The sequence below is a fragment of the Anguilla rostrata genome, chromosome 14 (genome assembly GCF_018555375.3).
Source record: "Anguilla rostrata isolate EN2019 chromosome 14, ASM1855537v3, whole genome shotgun sequence".
Lineage (NCBI taxonomy): Eukaryota > Metazoa > Chordata > Actinopteri > Anguilliformes > Anguillidae > Anguilla > Anguilla rostrata.
The window spans coordinates 8,724,901-8,751,864 of NC_057946.1; the positions used below are offsets into that span (position 1 = coordinate 8,724,901).

The 26,964-nt window shown below is 42.2% G+C and overlaps 1 protein-coding gene across 11 annotated transcripts in view; it reads right to left on the minus strand.

The window, feature by feature from the left end:
- fcho2 (FCH and mu domain containing endocytic adaptor 2) overlaps positions 1-26,964 on the minus strand; it is a 55,443-nt gene that overhangs the window by 3,734 nt on the left and 24,745 nt on the right. The window contains exons 9-29 of one of the 11 annotated variants that reach the window (XM_064308985.1): positions 24,682-24,726; positions 24,125-24,194; positions 23,834-23,858; positions 23,393-23,449; positions 22,672-22,731; positions 22,097-22,267; positions 17,475-17,499; positions 16,497-16,544; positions 13,687-13,729; positions 12,822-12,907; positions 10,915-10,995; positions 8,479-8,964; positions 7,689-7,804; positions 7,464-7,593; positions 5,878-5,937; positions 4,623-4,734; positions 3,684-3,839; positions 2,015-2,147; positions 1,327-1,526; positions 644-708; positions 129-293 (exon numbers count right to left, since the gene is read on the minus strand). In XM_064308985.1, the coding sequence (XP_064165055.1) occupies positions 129-293; positions 644-708; positions 1,327-1,526; positions 2,015-2,147; positions 3,684-3,839; positions 4,623-4,734; positions 5,878-5,937; positions 7,464-7,593; positions 7,689-7,804; positions 8,479-8,964; positions 10,915-10,995; positions 12,822-12,907; positions 13,687-13,729; positions 16,497-16,544; positions 17,475-17,499; positions 22,097-22,267; positions 22,672-22,731; positions 23,393-23,449; positions 23,834-23,858; positions 24,125-24,194; positions 24,682-24,726 (2,334 nt within the window). Of the gene's footprint in view, positions 1-128; positions 294-643; positions 709-1,326; positions 1,527-2,014; positions 2,148-3,683; positions 3,840-4,622; positions 4,735-5,877; positions 5,938-7,463; positions 7,594-7,688; positions 7,808-8,478; positions 8,965-10,914; positions 10,996-12,821; positions 12,911-13,686; positions 13,730-16,496; positions 16,545-17,474; positions 17,500-22,096; positions 22,268-22,671; positions 22,732-23,392; positions 23,450-23,833; positions 23,859-24,124; positions 24,195-24,681; positions 24,727-26,964 lie in introns of all 11 variants that reach the window. The other 10 variants (XM_064308989.1, XM_064308984.1, XM_064308987.1 and 7 more) reach the window with 10 other exon arrangements.

Sequence of the window (26,964 nt, forward strand, 5' to 3'; positions counted from 1 at the left end):
CATAGCTCCACCCATTACTGGCTTCACGGAATCTCACTCTCCAGTTACTACTCAGATGTTCTGATAAGTAAATGGGTCGACAGGTAGCAAAACTGAGCATGAGGAGAAATGGAAAAGGGACACCTTACCCGTAGCAAACCTCTTTTTGACCAGGGAAAGCCTGTAGCCCGTCCCGACGAGTTCCAGATCGACCCCAGAGAGGGTGCCCCCTTCGCTGAGGAACTGCACCGCGATTGTGGCTGGATTGCTGGGCCCATCTGACAGCTCAAACTTGGCCCTGAGGGACCCGGCCCCTGAGGCCACACACAAACATGCAGCCTTAATTTCTCCTCCCGCACCCTGCAACCCTGTTTTATCTTATAAACTACAGGTCTGTTAAAAGGGAAGTTCTTCAGGGATTATTTCAGGAAGAAGGGACCTTCAAATATAGAATATACAACATGTAAAAAAAATATATAAATAAATACCCAGGGCCAACTTAAAGGAGGCTACTAAATTCAAAAATAGCCACAACTGAATGTGCAATAAGTCCACAATACAAGTCATTCACTAGCCCCAGAGAATGCCGGTGTGCACATATCCAAAGCTGAGAGTTACGAATACTTTATAAAGCTGCATTTAATAAAATGCACTTTGTAGCTACCTTCATTCTCAGACTTCTCTGAGACATCACTCAGCTTCCACAGGGATTTGTTCTGCTCCGCGTTCCTGTTTGAGAGCAGACACAACACAGACAGCTCAATGAAACTCAGCAGCAGCGTCATTTCACTAAATCTCAATTTACTCTGCAGGCCAATGATTTACAGCTCCTCAGAGCCAGTTTGCATGCCAGCACGAGCTCATTTCTGTTAACAGATAACCACAGCTCCATCATTTCCATCAAACATACACCAGCATACGCGTAAGCATGAACGTGACACACATTCAGTAAGCAAATAATCAAGCATTAATAAAACATTAAATGTAATACAATACATAGTTTGTTATTGGTTATGCAGTAGATTTTACAGTGGTTTAATCATTATATCAACTCAGTGACCTCTAAAGAGTAGAAAACTACTTTACTGCACTAACCGGCGAGGTAACTTCTAACTGCTCTGACCCTGGTCTTAGGTGCATCGTGTGAATAAAAATAGTGTCAGATGACCTGTGAACCATGTCTGTGTTTCACTTCAGTGAATCTAAAATGAAGGACCTCAGCTTCATGTAATGAAAGACTGTTTATGTTTTCTGTATATTTTCTTGAGACTGAGGGCTGGGAGGTGGGTTGCAGATGGGACAGTGTATTAAGTGTACCCCTCCCAGTGGCAGAGGCGGACGGCCTACCAGATGGCGACAGGCAGAGACTGCATGTTGGTCACCCCTCCGTCCACTGGCACCAGGACCTGCACATTGGCCAGGGGTCCCGGGGCCACCATGGACTCCGGGTTGTATCTGTAGTCCACCCGCAGGTCCGTGGTGGTGGGGGTGCACTTCCAGTACACGGCCAGGTTCAGCGGAGTGGACTGGATGCCATTGGAGGAGACCTGCACAGGACGCACAGCTCAGCACCACATTGGACAGCCCGCCACACCCAACCAAAAACGCTGTGAGCCTTCATAATGAAAATCTTGCCGGACGCACTCGCCAATGCTGAATATAGCTTGTGCAAAAGCAGCTGTTGACCCCAACAGCTATGGTGAAAATTATTATGACCGACTTTTTCCATTAGACAGTCTTATCCAGGGTGACTTATGCAAGTACTTTACTGCTTAGATTTTACACATCAGTCATTTAAACTTTGCATATTTCCTGAAGAAATTCAGGTTTCAGGTAAACAGTGCAGTAGCTCAAGAGTACCTGGGATTTCAGGATAATTTCCTTAACCATTACATCACACTGTGCAAAATGTCACAGAAATATACCACAGATAAATTATGCAGCCATCTTCTTTATGAAGATACTGCTCCATCAGCTATTCAAGGAACACTGGGATTGTGTGCCCACAGATGTGTGGCAGCCACTCTGGACTGACCTGGTATTTTAAGATGTCCACATTGTAGTAGGAGGCAGCAGGGTTCTGCTCCAATGCTTTCCTGAGGTAGGCTGTGAGAGCTTGCATGTTCATCCAGAAGTCCTTAGTGCTGGAGTCACTTTGAGAGGGATCACTGCATATTAAACACACACACACACACACACACACACACACACACACACACCAACGTGTGAATGCACATGATCCAAAAATATTCCAATACAGGATATCATGATGTATTCCCTGTATTAGGTAGCAAACACATGCACACATGCACGCACGCCTTGGTCAATTCACATTCCACACATACACAAACAGTACCCTTGCCTACACAATGACTATGAAAAATTTGAATTCTTAATCGTTGCCCTCCCTGCCGTACGTAGCTCCAATAGCACGGAAAGAATGACCCCATTATTCCCACCCACTTATTAAGTCCCGAGCCTCGATTCAATTAGGCGCGCCATGCAGACGCTGAGCTGCCTGGGGCAGGGCCGGCCGAGAACACGCTGGAACGGGGTCTGCCTCAAAGAGAAACGTCTGCCGGCATTGTGAGTCCAGCTTCAAAAACAATCCGCAGAGGTGTGCTCAGAAACGGAGCGCGTGCTCCCTCTGCACCCTCTGAGGAAAACGCGCACGCTAAGCTAGGCAGAGGATCCGCGCTCACGGACGGCTGTGGTGTGTGTGTGTGTGTGTGTGTGTGTGTGTGTGTGTGTGGTGTGTGTGTGTGTGTGTGTGTGGTGTGGGGTGTGTGTGTGGTGTGTGTGTGTGTGTGTGTGTGTGTGTGTGTGTGTGTGTGTGTGTGGTGTGTGTGTGTGTGTGTGTGTGTGTGTGTGTGTGTGTGTATGTGTGTGTGATGTGTGTGTGTGTGTGTGTGTGGCGGCTGCGTTTTATGAAACAGGGTTTTCTCTTAAGCCGAAACACCAGCAGGATGCGGGGTGGCATCTTCCTGTCTGCGTTGATATAGTTTAGAGGGATTCTCCTCTACTGCGAACAGCTGTGGGGCGGATTGAGGAGGAAATGGCTTGGACGTGAGGTTTCCTCGCAGAGAACCTCACGCAGGCTGCGCAGTGGGGCCACCCAGTGCCTCCAGCACTGGAACTGAAACATTTCCATTCATGGTTACCTCTGCGTCTAAGGACAATGGCTGTGTAGCTGTGTAACCTCTGCCTCTGAGGACAATGGCTGTGTTCACTGAACTACCTCTGGCTCTAAGGACAATGGCTGTGTAACTGTAACCTCTGCCTCTAAGTATCACAGAGCACAGAAGTCCTTCTGAAGTATCCGTGTTAGGGGACTGTGGCCAGGACACTGATCAACAGTATTTCTCCCTGTACATTGGACAAGAACTGGCAGATTTTCACCAGATGTTCCGTATCTGCATCTCACAAAGGAACACTGCAAAGCCTCTTGGGAAACAGCAGAAGCCACTCACTACTGTGGTATGTTGAACTTTCCTACCCTGTAGCCTGCTCAGGAAAGCGTGATAGAGCTCTCTTACAGCTTGTGCCTCCGTTATGAGAAATGGGCAACCAGAGAAATGAAAAACATTTGTTCCCGTTAGGCAATGAGGGGTTTTTTGAAGCTAAAAATTATTTTTCTCCGCAGTGACGTTAGCAGACTCAGGTGCCTCGGCGCTGGTGCGTAAGCAGCTCTGCGGGACTCTGACCTGTAGAGGATTTGCTGGTTGGGCAGGATCTGCTCCAGCTTGCTGCAGTTGTTCAGCCGGAAGCTGAGGACAGCGGGGGATGGGTTGCTGGTGAAGATCTTGATGATGCCACTGGGGAAGGACAGCGTCATGTCGCCGGTGATCTTAACGATGCACCTGGGCGGGAAGAAACAAGCGTCCAGGAGCTGATCATCGCAGAGGGGAAAAGTGCAACATGCACAGCCACGAAAATACATCTACAACCCTCACATGTGAAGTTTCCTGAAACCCAATCAAAAACACCAACACCAACTCCTGCTGCCTTTCCCTTACGATGACCACTTTTGAGCACACATTCCAGGGGTCGCTCCATCAATCTTAGCATCTTCATTCCACTAGCCTAGAGTTTTTTTAAATTATTTTGTTTAATTAGCGAAAAACCAAGCAAAAGATAGAAGTCATTCAGATATACTGAAAGATAAAGAGAGTATGTGTCTGTGTGTGTGTGTGCGTGCGTGTGTGTGTATATGTAAATACTTGAACAACTGTGCTTTCCAGCCCTGTGATTCTAATGCGTTTCTAAAATATATTCCATTCCATAATCCTGTAAAACGTAAGCTTCTGCGCAGCAGCAATTAGCCAATAAAGGCATGTATGTTTTTGCTGCCCGTACTTATCATTTCCCAGGGCGGGTTATGCGCTTTGAAAGAATGGTGTCGGGAGAGCGGGGTAAAATTTTCCATGTGGCGTACAGTAGACACACGGGGATGACGGGAGCTTGCCGGACGCTAATGTGTCCCAGACACCGCACGGATGACCCGGGTCGTGTGCAGCCTTAGTAGTCTGGTGTAGAGCAGGAGTTCCTCTGCTCCATTTAGGGCTCTGTCTCCGAGCAGGGGACTCGAAACCTTCGAGGCTCACTACTCTACTCAGTGTCAGAGGAAACGGCGTGATACTAACTTTGTAGGGTCCGCGCCTTTGAAGTAGGCGTTGACGGATTCTGTGAAGGCCACTGCGATAGGCAAGGAATCCTGGGAACCCAGAGTGACCGGACTGGGCCCACGGGAAGTCCCTGCAGGAGAGAAAATACAGGAGGCTCTCACAAGATGGCTGCCTTTACAACACCCAACAATATTCACTATCTGCTGCCATTCTGAAACATGTTTGGTGCCAGTATTAAAATTTGTGACAGCCAATTTAATTTTATACGTTAAAAATGTATACATTTATACATTAAAAATTCAGATGTTTATTCAATAGTTTACAACATTGAATTGCACAGTAAATATCTCAAATATAAAAGGGAATTTGGCTCTATTTTTATTTTTTTGTTCCATGAGGAATGTAACAATTCAATATCTAGGAGACACAGCAACAAGGACACGAAATGGCGGGAGGTAGAAGGCAGTAACATACAGCACACTGGAGATTGCAAAACACCAAACGGAATCAAAGGCAGTTACAAAATTACAAAGAAATTACACACAAGAAGGATCCACGCAATAAACTGTATAGTTAGATACAGAATAGGAACAGTTATTCAGTTACACCAATAAAGGTCAACGTAGAACACGGAGTATAAATGTAGAAGAAAGAAGAAGAAATTTGTTTCAAAATGAACGGATCAAGGGAACAATAAATGTAGACTACACTACACAATTTATGTCCCTTTATGTTGTGGACTTCTTGCTATTTTGAAAAATAGAATTTTTATTAAACATTCCTATCTGTTCTGTAATGCATTGCTCGACTAGATGATTAATCAGACTGTCAAGTATCCCAAAACCTCATTGGTAACACGAGGTGCATTTTAATTATCATGACTCTGGGGGCCACATTCACTTAAATCTGACACTCATAGGTCAGGAAGTAGACAGATGATGCCTTTGCCATGATTAACCGTAAGACACTGGCTTCCCCTCTCATCTCCATAGCGTAAAAACGACGTTGGAACCCGCTCCACCATCGGCGTGGAGGGAAAACGTGACGCTTTGCCTCTGCAGTAAATAAACAAACACAGCGCCGCACGCTGTTCACTGCTGATTTCTGAGAACATAAGACAGAGAAACAGATGTTTTTCCAGGTCTGAAAGGGTCGTCTGTACGAGAGCTTTGAGGAGAAAGAGGTTTAGTGTCGAGGCCAGGCGAGGCGGGCAGAGGCAGCGGTGTTAGTACGGCGAACACGGGGAGCTGGGGTTCAACCGCGCTTACCCTACCTGCGGGCGTCTCGCTGCGCTTTTCGAAGGCGGGCAGTTTCCCAACGAACGCATCTTCGTCTTAAGACACGCGCACAAGAGCCCAGCGAAAAAAGAAAAGCCCACAACACAAATGAAGATGAGGGGAGAGGTGAAGAGGTGCGCGCACAAGCCGCAGTGCTCCAACGAGGTCACCCAGTGCAATTTTCAAACTCGGGAGGCCAAACCCAACCCTCACAAGAACAGACATTTGACACCAATCAAAGGCTTGAGATTATCAATGCATACTTTCAATTTGTTCTTTTCTGACTAAGGCAAATTAGTAATGAATTTCATTATTAATGATTATTTGTATGGCAGATACAAATAATCTGCCATACAAATAATCATTAATCACCTTTGCTGAAGTGTACATGGGCAGTGCCCAACCTAGGATTTGAACCTGCAGCCTCCGAGTCTCCAGCCTTTTCCCTTGCAAATACACCATTCAATCACCCCCCACTAATCAGGAGCACATAGGTCACTGTGTTCACAGGCTGAGGAACTGGTCCAACACGTACAGCTTGACTGTACCTTTTGGACCAATATGGTCACATGACGGGTGGTGGTGCGGCTAAAGGCATGCATTGCTTTTGTTAAGTGACTAAGGACAGCATGTAGCTAAATAACATGCAATGCTTGTTAAATGTAGCAGCACAGCTGTTCTCACATGAGTAGGGGAGGAGTTTCCTTGAAATTTACAAATAAAAGGCAAAGGTGAGGCCAAATTCTGAATAGGGCCAAATACCACAGTTAGGTGTAGCACTCACAAATTCAGCTACGGCACAGCGAGAGGAAACACTACGTAATATGTTTTCAGTCATGGACATTCAGTCAACTCATAAAAGCAATGTATTTACTTTTTATGATTTCCCTGCAACCAGTCCTCAAATTATGAAAAGTACTGTAAAGGTTCTAAATATGTCTATTTCCGAGTTTCAGTCTGATATGTGGACTCATGACAACAGTCTCTAAAAGGTTTGGCACATTAAGGGGAGAGAGAAAAGTACATTTGCAATAATTTACTTAATTTTTCAAATATGGATAGACGGTTTTGCATGTTACCTGACACTTCAGTATTGGAAAGTAGCCGGTACTTAAGTGGCATTAACCCACACAATGGGGGTTGTAAGCATATCAGATTTTTTTTGTGTCATTTATACTTTTTATGCAGCTATGCTCTTATTTGTGTGTACTAATGGACTCTCAGTCCAAAAAGCTTGTATCGTTGCCTCTGGTCCTGATCAACAGGGAATGCTAAATGAATGCATACTGTACTGTAGCTTATGCTGTGTTAGTAGCAGAGCTCCATACAAAGTTACCCAGCTGATACCATGACTAAGACCGTAATTATACACTGGTGGTTAACTCTGGAGTTTGGATTTAATGACAGGTAATGTGGAAACGCTCATCAGCGAGTCAGTGATGCAGTCCTCTGCCGGTCTCGCAGGAAAAGAGGAGCGAGAAGGAAGAACGAGGCACAGAAATGAGCCGGCCGCACACGGCGAGGGTGGGGGCGGGGGTGGGGTCAGCGCTGGCGCGCGAGGGAGGGGGTCGCTCAAACTCACCCACGGTGGGGGTGTTGCCGGCGCTCAGCGAGGCGGTGGAGGACAGGGAGGAGGAGCTCTCGGCACGGGCCAGGGGCGCCGCGGGGGGAGGGCTGGCGTTGGACGTCTTCGACGGGCTGAATGGTCTGACCTACATGCCGAGACAGCGACGTTTCACCATCACAATGTCCGGGGAGCTAGCGCGCGCCGCGCCGCCGCTCGGGCGGGGCCGAAGCCTCTACTCACTATTTCGTTGATGCCCGCCAGCTTGCCGGCGGGGAGTTTTGGTCGGGAGGACGGCCGCGGAGGGGGCACTATGGTCCCAACTGCCAGGGGGGTGGTGGGCCGGCCCTGCAGAGAGGCTGCTGGGGGGAGATCAGGAGGAGTGAGTGACTGCGCTCAACACCGACACCCAGGGTTTATCAGAAACCCACAGATCAATCACTGCGACCTGAAAACAGATTCAGGTTTCATAACGGCCTGATGAAGAAATTCAGTCTCCCTGGAAGTCACACTGTTGGCATTTACATCGAACACGTCGATGTAACTCAACATACACATCATAAAGTTAGATTCTACAAAAGATTCTACAAAAATAACACTTCAGCACTAAAGCAAACATGCAACCATTCATTTTATGGACAAATGAAACCAAAAGAATAAAAAAAAAAAATTCAAACTTGTAAGTTGAGATATGCTGAAACCAAAAACACTTAAATAAAAACATGCACACTCAAAAAAAAATGCGTAACAAAAAAAATAAAATAAATGGAACACTCAACCACTTCAATCAGTCAACCAACTATTACAACAGTCCAAGCATTTAACAGCATGGCCATTTAAAAAGTACATTTAAAAAAAATAAAAATAAAATCCAAGCCACAGTCAAACTAAAAATCACAAAGCATTCTCACACTGGGGAGGGAAAAAAAAAAAAGCATTAGGGTTTTAGGACTCCGTGCTGAAGAGTAAGGAGATGGAAAGCAAACCCTTCTGAAAACGCATTCGGGCCACACGCGACATGCCTCCCGGTTACCGTTGTGCGCCTGGCTAGCCGCGGCCTTCGCGCTATCGCCCGCCGCGGCCGGAGAGAGCCTCGAGGGGGAGGGGCTCCGCTCCGCAAACAGCCCGGCGCGGCACGCCACTCTGTTGTATGGGTCGTTGGGGTCGTCCGAGAAGAACCGGAAGGCTTTGGCCGGGGGCATCGACAGCGGCCTCTGCAGGTCCCTGGGACTGGCGTTTGGCCGCTTGCACGGTACGAGCTCGTCGTTGAAGGCTATCCACTGGCTCTGGGACCAGGAGATGGAGGAGAAGAGGTCCACCGAGGTCTCGTGAGCGGGCTTGGCCGCCGCCGCCGCCGCCGCGGTCGCGGCGTGCTCCGTGCCGTCGGACCGCGTGGGCGGCGCGCTCTCCGCGCGGGGGCGTGGCTTTAGTCCCAGGAGAGGCTCGCCCACTAAATTCCAAGGTAGCTCTGTCGACGAGGCGGGGAAGGAGGAGCCCTCCTGGTGCACTAGCACTTCGGCTGTAGGAGACGTGGAGAGGCCAGGCCAGCGTACAGCGAAAATCAATAGCATCCCCAGAGAGGGAGAGAACAGCACATAAACACCCATTAAAATACCAGGAAGACCCTCACAACACCTCACTGACAGGAAGGCTGCATTGTGATTCATTCAAGTATTACCAAGCACACAACAAACTTAGCAAACTCAGCACAGCAAACAGGCAGGGAAAAAATGTGGAGTGTTAATAAAGCTAGTTAGCTTAAACAGATGTTTATCTATTTAAAATATCTAAAAGTATAGTAGGATAGCCTTTCACATAAAATGACTGTTGGACCATCTGATTCTCAGCGCAAAAGCTCCCTTGTTTTTCCACTGTCAGGGTAGTGCATAATGAGTTCTTTGGCTTTCGTATGCAGACAAAATCTGACCCACATTTATTATTCTTCACGTAATTGGAGGGAGACCATCTCATTTTAAAAAAGAGTAACCATATGTCAGCTAACTGACTAAATTTAAATACTGATTTTACCCACATGTCCCTCGATGTTGGCTAACTAGAGGGAAAGAGAAACAAATACACACAAGCTAGCAAGCTAGCTAAGCTGCTACGTAAGTTAATTTTCCAGCTAGCTGGCAATTTCACTACCTGCTTTCTTTCTTGCTAGCTGGCTATAACTTATTATGACACTGTAGTAATAGTAAAGTAAACATATGCAGATGGTTTGTATGTTGAAGATTCCACTGGCTTGCTAATCTTTAAAATATTTCCTATCACTGCCAGAGAATGAAGTTAAGCACATGACAAACAGTGTCTCTCTGGTACTCTCTGGAGTTCAAAGTTACATTTTTTTTTATTTTTGAAATTGCAGTATGACACAATGAAACTGCAATGACCAGCCAAGGATCTGCTGTTTGATTGCACTGCCTTTTGAAACAAAAATAAACTCACATACTGTCTAGATGCCCTGCAAATTATTTTTCCCTGTATTTTAAGGGAAATGTCAAGATTCACACAGTAACAGCTCTGCTCTGTTCCATATCCTTGCGAATAGCCTTTGGGCCCACCAAAGGAACAGGACAATCAGTAAGGCTCGGGAAAGGGCTAAGCATAGATCTAGCCCTGCTCATAGCCCCCTTAAGCTAAAAATGCAAACGAAAGGCACAGGACTTTATACACCCAGGTCTGGCAGATTTAGGAATACAGGCAATTCTATAAATTCAAATTTGCCAAATTCCCATCCAAGTCCCATTTATTGTAAAAATGTACGTACCTTCATGAATTTGCAAAAAAAGTAATTCCCTTTAAAGTTTTAATAAGGACTTAATGTTATATAACATAAAATAGCAAATGATTCTCTATGAATTGACATAAAAGTTAGAGAGCAAAAGGTACAGTGATGAAAGTATGCTGCTGAAAAAAACAGAAACAACAAAAGTAAAATGAATGACAGGTTGAAAAATACACTGGCATTGCTTTGGTAAATAAATAAAAACTCATACAGGTAAATATAAATACGTCTACACTGCAAATAAAGTTGCGTTAAACTCCCAACCCCTGGCAAAATAAATAAATAAATACAAAGAATTCAGGCAGCCACTGAACTTTTATATAATTTGTGTCAAAACAACTCCAGTTTTTATGAGTACTTCTTTCAAAACAGAAGTGACTTGTTTTCTGCAAAAATGTTTTGCTGGCAGGCTAGTTCTTACAATAAGTAACAAATGTTCTTATTTGCAGTGGAGACTGTTTTGTTTTGTGTTCAGCAGATTCACATTTGCACTTGAGGGCCTCAATAGGTTAAATAAATTAGACAATAATTTAACAATCGTAATATAAAACTGGAGGCAATGGAAAATGCAAGTAAAAATAAAGATGAAACAAAAGGCAAGAAGAAAAATATGATTAAACATGTGGAATTTGTGAGTGATGTTAGTCTCAACCCAAATGTCTTTGATTTACAGTAATTTACCTTTTTCACTAGTGGCACAAACTTCAAGCTCTTTTGTTTGCAGAGAGGGAAGAAAATTTGTTTGAAAAAGGGAAGCAATTTCTGAGGAGTAATAGTCAAAGGAGGGAGGGAAAAAGTTAGTATCATTCTCACACAGAGAAATAAAATCAAAGTAGATACAGGACACAGCAAACAAACTCAATGAGCAAAAAGATTTCTCTCAACTCTCACGTGAAAATCCGTTAAGCAAATTATCATTGGCAATCGGATGTTACAATGCATGTTTCCAATTCAAACTGTCATTTTTGTTTACAGAGGTACACGGGTTAATCCCAAACGTACTCTTTCTGTGTAACGGGTCCTTAGCGTGCACTTGTCAAGTGTTTTTCATCACTTCATTTGCGGAAGCTCTCCTGTTTCACATAAAGGTGACTGAAGCCAAGGGGCGTGACAACAATGAATTACCATTTGACCGTACATACGTGTCAGTGGCATTACGTATAGCCTTTGTGACTGAACAAGGTGGCAATTATCTATGGATTAAGATTAGGCCCAGTAAGGGTCACTGCCAACATAATTCTCCTTAACCGATGGTGTCATACAGCAATCCGTGAGAATCCACTCTTGCTAAACAAGCGTTTAGCATTTTATAACAGAGCCAAAGGAGACATGAAAACAGAAACAAAAATAAATAAATAAATAAAATAATGCACACACTCACACACCTACCGACAATGGTACTCACATCTGAAGACAGCCAAATGCATACTAAATAAAACTGCAGGAATTTTCACATAACATTTTGAGATTTTATACAAAACTGCATTTTGAAAGCCCTTTTTTTCCATGAACAAAACAATGAATGTAAACGTAAAAAATATACCAGAAACAAATGCAAATACAAGTCATTGCCCCCCGGAAATTCATTTTTAATGGAAAACAGAAACATTTTCAGCAAGCTTCATGTTATAAATAAATAAATAAATAACATGGATGGAAAAGGGTAAAAATGACAATGCAGTTTGCTATGGCCTTGCAATGACGTTTTTCCACAGTTAGTAACAAACTAAAATGCTACAGGCTCCTTCCCTATTCCCTCAAAGCAGGGTGCTCAGTGCAGTTCACAGCTATTGTCAGGTTCAACAGCTCCATCTATTGTGACCCCAAAGAAAAACCTGCCACTGCTCAGGCCTGCTTGGGGAGTGAAGAGGCTGAAGCAGGGAAGGGAGACAGGCGGCCCTATTGGGACAGCAGTGGAGTTCAGCCCAACAGACAGAACGTGTGGGCGGAATAATCCTGATTTACTGATGCACTGTTTGTGCACCAGGGAAGCCCAAAAACAAGGGACATTTTTCATAACCCAACAAAGGTTTTTTTTTTTTTTATAGTTCAGCTTTTATTTTTGTACACTTATGAAAAGTTTCCTTGCCAATTGTTTGGTAAATCAAAATGACATTCCTTCCCCAAAAGGTCTAAAGTCAAGATAAAATGCATAAAATAAGTGTGGCAGAAATAGCAACAAAATAGGCAAAAATGTAAGGAACACTACACTAATATTTTAGTATAAAATAGGCTATGTGCTTAACATATTCCTTTTTGTAATACGGAGCTAAGGTGTTACTTGAAATGTAATGAATTGTGTGTATAATTTTTAATTTGCAGATGTGGTCATACAACGAAAGCTACCTCAAATCATTAGTCACTGGCTGTTCTGTGCTGTCTAAATGGGGTCTCTACTGGCACTGTTCCCACCTGTGTCCAAAAGAACACATAGCATATCTTCCTGACTACAGGTGGAAGCCTGTTATGCTCCACTAAGGCAACAGCAGTGCAGTGAAAAGCCCCAGACGCTTCCGATACGTGTAATGAATAATTGAGGAGCCAGACCCTGGGACAATGCCATGGAGGGGGAAGCTGTGAGGCCTCACCTGCGGACGAGGACACAGAGGAAGAGGAGCCTTGGGTGGGCGGAGCGAAGGGGTCCAGGGAGAGGAGGTCATTATTGACCAGCCTGCTGCTGCACAGACAGGGAACAGTGAAACAGTCACTCAGTGCCTCTGCTGGATTTAACAGCATCAAGCCGCAATATATAATATGATAACATCACAGTCAAGGTTTCTGCTCTAAACACTGTGGCACTTTTACATTAACTCTGAGTGATCGGATACTTCTGGCCTTTATTATTCTCCCAGAGTTTGATGATGTGTAAAAACAAAACAAAACATAGCACTTGTTCTCAACAAGAGTAATATTCCATCGTAATCAAAATGGTTGTTTTGGCATCCGCAAAGTTGAGTTTAACAAATGTGGAGATGAAAAGCAGGGAAACATATGGTTTGCCTCGAGTCTGAATATCTGTTGACCATAATGAACCTCTTTTGATTTCTATGGTGCTTGTTTACATGGATACATAAATAAGTGGAAGCATTCATTTTCCACTTGAAGACGAAAAACAACAATGTTGGACTGGCCCGAAGATATGCTGAGAATATGTCTGTGCTTTTGGAAACATGGCTTTAGAAGTATTGAAGGAACATACAAAGGAAATTATTACCAACTGCAAACAACATGAGGTGGCAAGACAGACAGGATGCCATTAATTCAGGAATAACTTTCTGGGTGGGTTGAATTAGGGCAGCAATCAGCTTATTTGCTCAAGAAAAAAACACAAATATAAATATAACTGTTACTGGGTGGTCATTACAATAAACAAAAACTTGTTTGTAGCACGTAATGTGAAATAGGGGCATCACACATGGTAGAGTGCTTGGCCTATAGCAACTGAATACTTACTCATTATAAGATGATTGCTGCCTAGATCTCAGAAGTTCATCGCCTGTTTCAGGGAGAACATAAAACCACATTTAATGACAAAAAAAACCAAAACATTTTCACAAATTAAATATTCAAACTGTTAACTTTCCCCCCTTCACTGTGAAGCACATTAAAAACATGAAAAGTGCCAAACAAATGCAGTGCTGAGTAATTAATATAATTCGCTCTTACTACTGAAAAATACAGTGAGAATAAATCCAATTTTCACAATAATTAAACAAAATTGCTAGGTTCCAGTTATGATAAATAGCATGTGACTGCTTTAAAAGGGGGGAAAAACACTTCCAACACATTTGCCATTAATTAATTAGGCTTTGGATACAATGGTTTTTTGGATACAATGGAGCACAACCTGCAAAAAGCACACTTGTGCATTGCTAGCACTCATGCCGTTTGCACGTACGCAATTATTTTAGTGGTTTAGCCAATGGAAAGGTTAGTATTGGTGTCACAAGCCACATCGAGGGCAAGAGACCCAGCTTTCAAGCAGTAGCGTGTTTGGAAACTGGGGGGGAAAAAAAGAAAAAAGGTTCCAACGGTTGCCAACAGCAAGATGCTTTTCCCTCTGCGGGTGTGGTGTCATGGGCATTCAACAACATGCTACCATCTGCTTTTTCCAGATCAGATTTGAAGGTTTTCACAAAATAATATAAAAACCCATTAGTGCAACTGTCCGTTCTCTTGTAATAGATTTAAGCTGTCAGGCCATTGGGGATTTAGAAATGGTTTGGGCCACAGAAAGAACAGCTGGTGACTGGGAAACCTGGCGTGACTTGAAAGAATTAGGTGGGAGGTTGGGGGAGGGGGGAATCATGCGTGTTGCGTATTTCGTCCACCTTTGGAAACCAGTTCTCACTGTTGAACCTGAAATCTGAGTTGTTTGGACCAGGCTTGGCTTTCATGATTTAATTTGTCTCTGCACCGTACCTACTTTTTAAAGTTTCTGAAGGCTCCCATGAAAGGAAAAGCAAGCAGGGCAGGGCAGAGTGGAGCACTGCCGAAGGACTGGCAAGGCCCCACATACCGCCAAGCAAACAGAAGCAAAAAGATGCTTTTTCACATTTAAAATATCACTCAATTTTTTTAAAAAACATTATTCCTATCTATTACTGCACTGCTTCCCTAATCTCACCTGTTTTACTGCTTTGTTAAAATTAAAGTGAACACACACGCATGCACGCATGAACGCACAAACACACATTTTTGTAAACAAAATGAACATACACATACAAGGCTATGATTTTGGATGTGTCCCTTACTTAAACGAAACCCCCTCCTACCCCATTCAGGCCCTAACCTTCTCCCCCACAGGTGTGCTACATACAGGAAGGTAGGTAGCTTTAGTTTTCTGATATCAGTTTCAATGGGAAGCTCCAGTGAAATAAACTCTGTGGATCTCCAACAGCCTTGCATCAAGCTCTGTCTGTTTGTCTATCATGGGCTCCCGCCATACACTTGTTTATATCGTAAACAAACAATAATGGCACTTCTGGTCAGTTGGGCAACTAAGGTCTACATGAGGAAGTGCAACTCAGCAAATGGATAACAGCAAAGAAGACCAAGTGACTGGGCGTTCTAGATAGGAGAATAATGTACATTAAAAAGGGAATACTACATAAAATGCTGCACACTTCATTTCCATTCACATAGTCTGAGTATTTTAATGTAAACATGGGACACTACAGAGTAAAACAGAAAATAAGCTTGGTCAAATGTGTCAACTGTTCGCCCAATGCTACACATCAACATGCAGATTTACTTGTTTGTTGAAAGGACACTGCATCACCATTACTCAAGTTCCTAATCGCCATTCCTCCCATTTTGTTTGTGTCTTTTGCAAGGTCAATCCATTTGCGCAAAGTAAAAATTCATTTTCTCTCTTGGGAGAGGAGGGGATTTCAGTAAAGAATGGCATATTTTTCTTCACAGAAGGCAAAAACTAAGACACTAACAGAACTTCATAAGAGTCATAAGAGTGAATGTACCCTGCTTACAGTATTATAGTAATGAAGCGATAAAAGATGTGTAACATTACATAATTGTATCATTTCGAAATGTGTGTAATAATACCATTCCAATAAACGATCACCCCCTCATTATTTGGTCAGCAAAACTCTCTAAATGATGATTTGATTGGCTGTGGGACTGGGCCACAATTTATTGTCATACAATTATGAGGGAGAAAAATATGCAAGGCATATTATTTCAGAAAACAGTGCAACGGTTATGCAATTGTAATACGCCTAATTTTAATGCCCATGCTTTTTTGTCAAAGACAGCTGTATAATCTAATAAAGCCTGATGATTTTCTACAATGAGTGTCTTTTACAAAATAAAATTAAAACTAAAAATTACGTGCAATAATGACTACATATTTCAAAAATAGCATAAGCTAAAAATATATATAATGAATAATAATGAAAAAAAGCATAAGGTTAAAAAATGAATTATTAATAATGACAAAGTTGTACCCCTGCACCAAGCCAAGAGAAGCTCTTTGTAGAATAACATAACAATAGTTTTAATAAGTGTGGAATGCTATGATTGGCTCTATAAGCCAACTGCAGTGTGGGTCAGTGTGTGAGCCACAGCACAGTCATATTATAACATTGTGAAACTCCCCTTTGTTGCACTGTGCAGCCCTAGAGTTAATGTTATGGGTGAAGATTGGTTAGCAGCGACAGGCGGCTTCAGGTGAACCCTCCCTGTGACCTGAGGCACAGCCACCAGCTTTGTAGGCAAGGACCCACTGAAGTACAGGCACTTACCTGATGCCTGCCAGTCTAATGATGCTTGTGAATACAGTCCTGACAACCCTAAGTCACGTGAAATAAATATTGAGGATAGGTTTCTTCTCAGATTTACACTGTATTATCTTATAATTTATAACACTGCACCGAGTAGCGATGTCACTAGAAAGAAAAATGTGCTGAAACAAAACAACATTTGGTATTCTTGTTTTTCATAGTGCACACACACACAAACGCCTCACTCCTACCATCTTGACGACTGAACAAACTCACTAGTCCCAGAGGAATACAGTACAGCATGGTACTGCACTTTTCTTAATAAAAGATTTCAGGTGACAGGTTCACTGAGGACCATTTAAAATGTACTGTCTGTACCCAAAGCTTAAGTAAGGAAATCAGAATCTGCATTTTATTGTTTCAATATTTTCAGGTAATATGTATATACACACACACACACACACACACATATGTATACACATACATATATACATACACACACACACACACACACACACACTCCCAACAGAAGCAGGGAAAGCAAGTGCTCCTTGTCTACACTTCTGCTTCGCTTTCCAGTTAAAATAACTGAATTGATATAAAATCCATGCTCAAAGTTCAGACTTTTTGTTGCAATTATTCATTTTCAACATGCACAACACATACAATAAAACCTATTAGAGCAGGCACATTTCTGAAAAACCAAAACAGTTGAAAAACGTTAAATGTTATAGCAAGGCAAATACGCAGTTAAGCTATAAATCACACTCGTAGCATTAAAGGACAACCCTGCACTATACAAATAAAAATGTACAACAACACTCCTTTTTTCTCCTTGAAATATGTTAGTATTGGAAAGATCTTAGAAAAAATAAACAAGAATGCCTTCATGATCCTGGCCAAGAAAAGTAAGTTAAGAAGTCAAAATTGTACATTTTGTAGCCCTCAAACATCCAACCGGACACAGGGAAGAAAAGAGAAAGGAAATGAAATACTCACTGGATGTGTTTCTCTTTAGCTGACCCTGAAAACGAAATGAAACATTCATTCAAACTGCCACAAAGTGAAACAAAGCCAAGAATATTGACAAAAGGACATTTTATGTCACAAAGAACAGATCCTTAAAACTGTACCCCGAAAAGGCGAGGAGACAGATGAATTAGAAATAGGTTAAACAAACAAAAATTAATTGGGGGGGGGGGGGTATGTGGCATTACCACTAGAGGTCTGACAAATACTTCATATAGAATAGAGACATTTGAAACAAGTAGGAACATTCCAAAGTAAGAGTACTACAACATCCAAAATACAATTTAAACTTGCCAGGCCGAATGAATAAAATCTGGAGCACAGCGAGTCGTAGACTAAGACACATGAACTCTGCTCTGTGTGTCAGTGGAACAGACTTGAAAGAGCTTCTGGCGAATACGGATGAATAATTCAAAGCTTGTGTAGGCCTCAGTTTTCTGTCAGAGGATGTCACATACTAGTCACACTGAAAGGACGTCATGTCAGCTTGAACTCCATTCAGTTAGATTAGCGGGGAAAGCAGCACTGACACCCTCTTTTATTGTGGGTACACTGCACTGCAGCCCAACAATGATTAAAGACAACAGATTAAACAGATTAAAACAAATACACCCTATAATACTCACCATGCAACGTCGCTAAAGCAATGACAAAAAAAGGTACATTGAGGTTATAATTCTACATAATTCTTTTTTGGAAATTGTGAAAACTGTATTTTTAACTATTCCCCGTAGGGAGGCATTTTCCTTCTCTCTGAGAAAAAAGACAATAAATTATAGGACAACTTTAAAAATACATACCAGACATTAAACCTAGGGTGAAAAATGCAGGAGGACAGAACACAATATTTAACCCTGTAGAATCATCAATCACGGTCGCAGAAAACACTTTCATGACTCAGAAAGATGGACCTCTAAATCACCACTGACACAGCTGCGTGCATGAGAAATGCACTTCTGTAGAACTGGATGGAAACTTTGTGCATCAATTTTAATAAAGCATTTCAAAAAAAGTATAGGAAATACAGTTAAACCGTCAAACCACCAGAGACCTATAAAGCTACAGTTGATCCCACAGGCATTGAGAAGCAAATGGGTTCAATTACTGTGTTCTGGCCACACACTAGACTTCCACTGCTATTTCAATAAAGAATTCCACATAAGGGAGTTGGAGGATAGGTCTGAAGGGGGGGGGGGGGGAGTTGTGGGGGACCCTTCAATAATTTACTCCAGATGATATAACATTCGTCATCATCTGCATTTTTTAACTTGAGAACATTAAACACAGAACATATCTGTCAACTTAAGCTAAAGGACTTGGAGGAGAATAAAAAAACAAGCTGGAACAAATATTCCAAATATTACGGTGAAAGCAAAAGTCAAGAAGAAACAACATTGCATTACATTTCTGGATGCGTAAATATTAGTAAAGTTAAGTTCCCCCATGGAGGAAGCAGAGTTGATTTGAGTTATCCAGCAAGTTCAGCTTTGAAAAACAAATCAAGTTTTCCAGGAAATGGGCTATACGCTAATAGTTAAAAATATCTAATAAATACCGTCACCAAAAAGTCAAGGTTCATCCATAATTTAAAAAAATGAACAATTTATCTGAAAAAAAATGAATATGCATTGCAGACATAACCATATCATCCCATCATATTTAATGAGTGAAAATACACACAGAAGCATTACATGTATAAGTGACAGGAAACAGAAAATTTCCAGAAGAGGTCAAAATGGGCCAAACCAAGCTGCCTTAAAGCAAAATAAACCAAATAAACTGTAACAGAATCCGTGGAGGCAGACTCTGTAAAACTATACTTCGCAATAAAGAAATTAAGCAAGCCCACACGACCATAACATGACGTACATGTTAAAACTGCTTCAGCAAAGCCGAGGTACGGAAATTTACAGCAATTTCCATAAAACTTCTATGTGATGATCTACCGTCTCGATTGTGTAAACATTAAATATTGGCCCTACGTAAACACAGCTGGAACAGATCCTTTTTTTACACACAACACATGTAGCCAGTGTAATCAATTTGTGTGCCATAATGCAAAATGTGGAATGCTAAATTAGACGATACCACTGTGTCGAAGGTGGCATGCAACAGGGATTTTACGGACTTTTCTCTTGTGAACTTTTTGCCATCACAGCCAGGGATTTTGCTAACATAGGCTGGGTGGGTTGCCTTCCACAGGCTGAAACTCAGAGTGCACGGCATGAGCTTCTTCTCACACACAACAGTGGGGACTTTCATTGGACGTTTTGATTTCAAACAACACAGCTGCAGTTCAAATTTGACAAAATGATACGGCTATTAGCAACCTGTGCAAACAGAGGACCGTGCTGAGAGTAAATTTGCACAATGTGGACGGCTAAATTTGGACGGCGTCTGACTGATAGAAGCTATATGGAATTTGAATGCAGTGGTGAAAAACCGAACTCAATAAAATTCAATGGGAAATCTGAGCACCCGTCATGGCAATCTGGTCTCAGTTTTGAAGAACGAATTTCAATTTATATCAACCAAAAACCTATCATTTAAAATCATTATTGTAATTTTCTGTTTTTTTTTCTTCCACACAACAGACTATATTCAATGAAATAATGAACTGAAGTACACGATTGCGATTCTTTCCTAGAAGCAGATAGGAAAATGGATTATGTTGTGAGCATATTCAGGAGCATAGCAAGAAGTAAACCACGCCGCCCAAGCAGGTATACATGCTCGCATATACACAGCTGGTAAATTTGATTAAAATTTGTGTTGTTTGTTTAAGGCCCAGGATTGTACCTGTACCCAGAGATAGACAGACAGGTCTTCACAGTCTATTGTACGCACACATTTTCTATGCATCACTGCTCACATCTCCAGAAAAGCCACAATGAAAAACAAAACACACATTTTAGAACAAATAATATCACAAAGAACAAAGAGGTGTACGACCGCAATCACCTTGTTACATTTCATTCAGCCCTACCCTAATCAAGTATCATCCAGAAAAGTCTGTGTGATTAGAGTTTAACAGCTTAAAGGGCATGGTCAACAGTTCAATAAATCTGGACCAATATCAATCTATCTGAACCAGTGTCAAAAGATTTGGACCAATGAAAATAGAGCTGAACCAATGTAAGGTCAAAACAGAGGAAGAAAGGGCCAAATATAACAGCATAATTGATGTGCTGCATACATAAACATGGGATCTCTGCAGAGGTCATGGACAAATTTCCCTTCAACAGTGATAGCAAGCAAATAGCTTTTTTTAAGCAATAGAAAACCAAACAAATTTTTCACACTCCATTTTGCAAGAACATTAGGAAGGCAAACAATCAAATGGCAAACTGGAAAGTATAGGGATAGTAGCACTCATTTAAAAGATCAGCAATGCAGTGAGAAACTGCTCGTTTGCATTTTAATGCGCTCTGCGCAATGGGCAGCAGCAAATACAATAAGGCAAACAAACTTATCAAAACCAGAAGAGCCATTTAAATGTCCAGCTAATTCTGACATTTAGATTCCTACGATGAGACCAGAAACAGATTAACTTACTAAGAGCCAGCTTGTCCTCTGTGTATTTTTTTTCTTTTTATATAACCATAGTTGCAACCTACAAATAATGAAAATAAAAGGTTCTTTTGACAGCAGAATGGAAATACAGGGTTAGAACTGTCAAGGTTCTGGGGCTCGTGACAAACCAAAGGTCTTCATTTTACGCAGAACTTTGACACTGCAAAATATCACTATACGCAAAGGACATTGACCACAGCTGACCGATGCATAACCAACCTTATTGCATAACCATCTTGAAACGCATGTTTAAGTGATCATAATATATTTGGTTAAAAAGAGAAAATATATTTTGGTAATATATATATATTTTTACATTTAAGTCTTAGCCTGCTCATGTTATTCCTCAGATAGGAATATTCTTCTGCTGTTACTCCCTAGTATTTCCTCTCTGTAATGGACCAGGAGAAAAAAAGGAGACGCTGGCAGCAACAACAACAACAACAACAAAAACCCTTTATATGCATCTATGTCCAGAGGGAGAGGACGTGGTCTGTAACGGAGGAACAGTAGCCTCGACAGGCACTGGCGCAGACAGGAGTCAGTCAATTATTGATGAGTTTGATATGAGGGGTGTGTGTGACGGCCGAGTGACGGCAGAGTCTGCGTTTGCGCTTTCACGTAATAGGATTCCTCCGGGGATGGGCTCCACGGCACCAGGACGGAGAGAGAAAGAGAAACAGAGCACGCGCACAAAAAGCTAATTCGCTGTTTACACGGAGCAGGATGACTGACAGCAGTTTCCTCGTCCTGTAAACGTGTCTACTTGCGATGTAAATGAGCTGCTAAAAGCGGCGACCGGTGGATTGAGATCCCTAGACTGATTCAAAGCGGCGGAGAGCGCTTGTCGCAAGCTCTGTCAACAGCCCCCTGTTTATAAGTGTACGTTTCAAGAGCGCCTTTGTTCGCCGAGACCCGAGATATTTCAGCGCAGGCGATAACAACGCACCTTACCTTCCTTATAATAAAGTAATAAATATCTGCGCCCAGGTTAGACTAGCATTAGCGCTTCTACCTACCGAAGCAGGGGGAGACAGCGTGATGTTCCCAATAGAAGCCTTCAGCTCGTCTATGGACCGTGCCTGGTGGTTCCCGTTGTTGGGCTGGACCGGTTTGATCTCCACATGAAATTTCCTGGGTTCGTCTTCATCATCGGAGTCACTCGATGAGTAGAACGAATTTTCTTTGGCATGTTTTCAGCGAGTAAAGGAACTGTGTTTCCAAATACAAGTATTTATGTCCAAATATTGAAACAACCAGTTCAAAACACATTTGAAGAACAATCTGTAAACTGACAAAAATAGTAACAAAAAGCCTATGCTACAATGTGCAAAAAATGCTATTTATACAAAACACGCAGAACTTCTATCAACAACACATGCCTGCACACACATACAATTTTAATAAAATAGCTGTGAAATTACAGAAATTACAAAAACACGATTACTATCAATCATTGCACTCTCACCTAAAATTATAATGAATACCCACACACATGCACACTTAAATGCACACATGCACACACACGTGCGCACGCACACACGCGCACGCAGTGCTCAGTACAGGAGAAGATATATGCAGCATATCTCAGGATATCATTTTCATTTGCTTCCGGCCTGATGCAGAACCCCTCCTCATCCACCTGGGGGACATTCTGTGGGAAACAGAACATTCATTACGACCAATGGCTGCACATTAACCGATATAACACTGTACATACAAAAATAAATAAATAATAAATAACAGGTAAAAATATATACGGACAAAATCTTATGTATGTACATTCTGTTATTAAAAGGAATTTATGCAATTGAAATTGATGTCAAGATTATCATTATATTAACCAATTTATGAACAAGATACGTAAGAAAAATAATTAAAATTCTGTGATTCCATTGGCTAGGTAATGAAATATATGCAGAGCTGGTTGTCAAAGAAGGCCCACCACTTAATACGATTAATCTGGTGTTACATCAGCATGTAATAATCTTTAGGTGAATTCAAAACAGAAGGATGACTATCCATGTCCAGTGTGACGTAGTAAAAAAGCACTTGGTGTGTATCATTAGCACGCAACGCGGAATGGCGCTGGTATGCACTGCCAAAGCCCTGCCCCCAGGTGTAAAGCGTGAGCGATCTCACAAGCCAGGCTCGGCGCTAACCAAGCAGGCCAGAAGCATTTGAACCCATCTAACGGACGTCAAGTCTAACACGACACACTCATGCCCCACTTCAGAGCCGGAATTCCCCTGAAATAACAATGGCGAGTGTCACTCATGTGTGGAAATGGACTGTGCCCACAGCAGTTTACTTACCGCGTTCTGGAAATCTATTGTCCCGTAATAGCCAGGGGGAGCTCCATTGGAGGTCTTCTGGAATAACATACGTACGGCGCACAGACAAAGAGAGATTGTTTAAACAGACAGCAGTGACACAAAAAAAGCAGAAGAAGTGTTTCCTTTATGAGGAAAATGAATTTGGGACCGTGCACACAGCATAATAGTTCTTGATAAGGTTAAGGACGTGACTGTATTGGCTTCTCTTAAAAACTCAGAGAATACGGAATAATATAAAAGAAAAAAACATAAATAAAAAGATGGGCCAACCATTTCAAATAGAGAATCCAGTTGCTTATTATTAAGCAGCCATAAAAATACTTTCCAGAAAGAAGAGAAACTTTTAAGCCACAGTCTTTTGGGTCATAGAAAGCTTTGAAGCTACTATTACAAAAATCACCAACATTGCAAAGTACTTACAACAGATTCAGCCTCTGTGGATTCCCTGAGAGCGGAGGAGAAAAAGAAGAAAAACTTCCTCAGACTCATCATATTCTATATAATAATTTGTGAAATCCCCATGAGAAGAAAAACAGAACCAAAGCAGATTAACAGCTTTAATGAAGAAACAAGCGGGATTCCTCATAATCGAAAGCATTGATCTACTACAAAAGGTTTATTTCATTTGAACACTGGAGAGTATTTCGAGGCACACTGGAATGATCTGCTCTACAGCATGTGAATGTACATATAAGCTATTAAAACACCTACGTTGAATCTGTGTCCTTGTCTTTTCTGCGCCCAGGAATGGCAAAAGCTTTTCTCTTCCGAGGTTTCGCTCCTAGTCAAAAAAAAATATAAGCAAATAATGATGAAACTATTGCATGCGCAAAATAATACCTTTGGTTGAAAAATGCTAAATAGTGTAGACTAAATGTTGCCAAGCGATCCAATTTTATACTAAATTAAAATTAAATATGTACTTCCCCACCTAAAATAAATAAAATACAGTAATGCTAGCACAATCCAATATTTTTGTTTATGTTACTATAATCAATATTCCAGCCAAGAACACAAATATAAACAAAACTAAACACACAAACACAAAATGCAAGGGACAATGGGGGAAAAATAACAATGAAAGGACAGCAGGTTGATTTTAGTTAACTTTACAATATACTTCATCTAATGAGAAGGCATTCAACATGAAATGATCCAAGTTTGACCGTTTTATTATAACACAAGCTGCAGGCGTTGTTTGTTTTGTATTATTTTATAAACCGAGGGGTTTCAAGAATGGCTACATGGGGCTACATGGGGCTACTAACCTTCAGTGGCAATGGCAGTGTTGCACTCTTCAAACTCAACGGGTCCTAAATAAGAAACAGAAAAAAGAAACGGTGTCAAACGGTCACGTGCTCGGTCAGCTCGCTCAGAGGGGCCTGCATGGCACGCGGTGGGAGAGCAGCGCGATGGCGGCGTGCGCACCGCGCGTCTGGTGACCATCGGCGAGATCCGTTACCCTCGTCGCAAACAAAGAGTAAACACCGGCCTCAATCCACACCAGCCATGCAGAGCTCCTCCGTTTACAAACAGCCGGCATTTAAAAGCAAGCAAACGCAAATCCCCATCGTCTAAACAGTGCATTCTTCCAGGAATGTGTGAGGCATAAAGTCAGTCAGTGTGTCAGCGTTATTTAGGTTTTGGTGAACGAAAAAAAAAAAAAAAAAGAGAGAGAGAAAGAAATAGATCTAGATTGCACTGATGGATGACCGTGATCTCATCTGTAATAAAAACAGATGTATGAGTGTTTACGGTAAAACTCATTCATACATGCATAAACAAAAACACCCAGAGAAGAAAAACAAAGGCCACGCTTCATTTCCTGTTCATCAATTTTACATATTTTACCTCCCGGTGCTGCAGAGGGACGTCAGGTTTCCTACGTTTCTTAAAGCAACGGCTGCATTTTTTAAGGGTGGCGGGTTTTTAAAAAACGTGAACTGGATGCCAGGAAAAGGCTGGGGGCCACACTCATCATGAATATTAATTTGGCTCTGCAGACTCTCTAATGCATACTTTAACCAATAAATGCTAAAAAGACCCCATGAATAATGCAATGTTCATAAAGACGGAACTGAGAGACCGCCAGCTTTTACATAAGCAGAGCACCCATGCAAAATGCCTCGCCGTTTTGATATAAAAATTATTCTCAACTCTGACAGTTCAGTTAGAGAGATGACAGATATGAATCTGCATAGCAGAAAGAAGGGCAGTCAGTTAAAAGTTGATTCGGTGTCACATGCGTACAATTCCATTTTAATAATTTATGAGTAATATATAGCACAATCAATGTTTTACTTTGTAGAGTATAGATTGATGAAGTGATTCATTCATTTGTGTAAAAAAAATTAGTCAGCAGTGTATATGGTAGCAATACAATAACCAGCATAACAGTCTATGAAACAGCTCAAGAATGGCATCTCCTCAAAATCACCCTTTTTTATCAGTGGCTCAAACTCTTAATCTAAAATGCATATGAGATGGGGGTACTGGTTCTCCTCGGAAGTTAAATAATAGCTCTCTTCAAAGTGCTTTTCTTTGTATCTATCTGAGCAAAAGCTAATGCACGTATAGGAAATGGAAACGGTGTTTACTACCAGACCACACAGGAGTCTGGAGCAGTGTTTTACCACACTAAATTCCTTGACCTGAAAAAACAAACCTAATGATATTTAAGTCAAATAAATACGGTGGTGGTGGTGGTTCAATATAGCCTCCCCTGAGAGCAGCCGTCGGAGGCAGAACTGACGCATTGTTCAGTGCGCCGTGCAGGCAGAGGAGTCACGAGAGGCGGGCATCAGCGAGCGAAGCGGATGAAGTGCACCGATAACGGATCTACTCCGCCGCGCGATATCGGGGCTCTCCGCGTGCTCCCGGCCAGCACGGTGACGTGACTCCCGAGCGCGCTCACGTCCAATCAAAACAAAACGCCACGCTCATCGAAAACTAGTTCACGGGGGAAGACCATATCCGCCCATCCCCCCCCGCCCCAACGGTCCACGGCTCCGGACCACGGCAGGTAGTGGGGCCGTTCCTTTTAATGATGACGAGGCAGCGTAAGCAGGACTGGAGTTACTCTCCAAACCTGAGGCTTGGGCTTTTTATTCGGGGCGTCCTGTAATCCCAAATAAGGAGAGCTGAGCACAGGCGGATCATTAAGGGCGATGCAGCGCAGTCTCCTTTAAAGGCTGCCCCAGAAGCTGCACACGCACAGTCTGCATCGCATGACTCAGCTCATCCGGAAAGAAACTGCACAGGGCTTTAAGACAAGAAAAACACAAGAACAAAAGATACACAGCCACACTGCCATTTGATTCCGTTTTACAAAGTTTACACACACAAAACACAAACACACACACACAAAGACACACAAGGAGACACACGGACACAGACGGACACAGACACACACCGACACGCTCAGACACATGCAGACACACACACATAAGTCTAAACAACAGACATGCCAAACTTACCTACAGTAAGTCAGGGAATCAGGGACCCATTAGGCATCGTTTAAACATTTTGTAAGCAGACTGCGGACTTGGTTT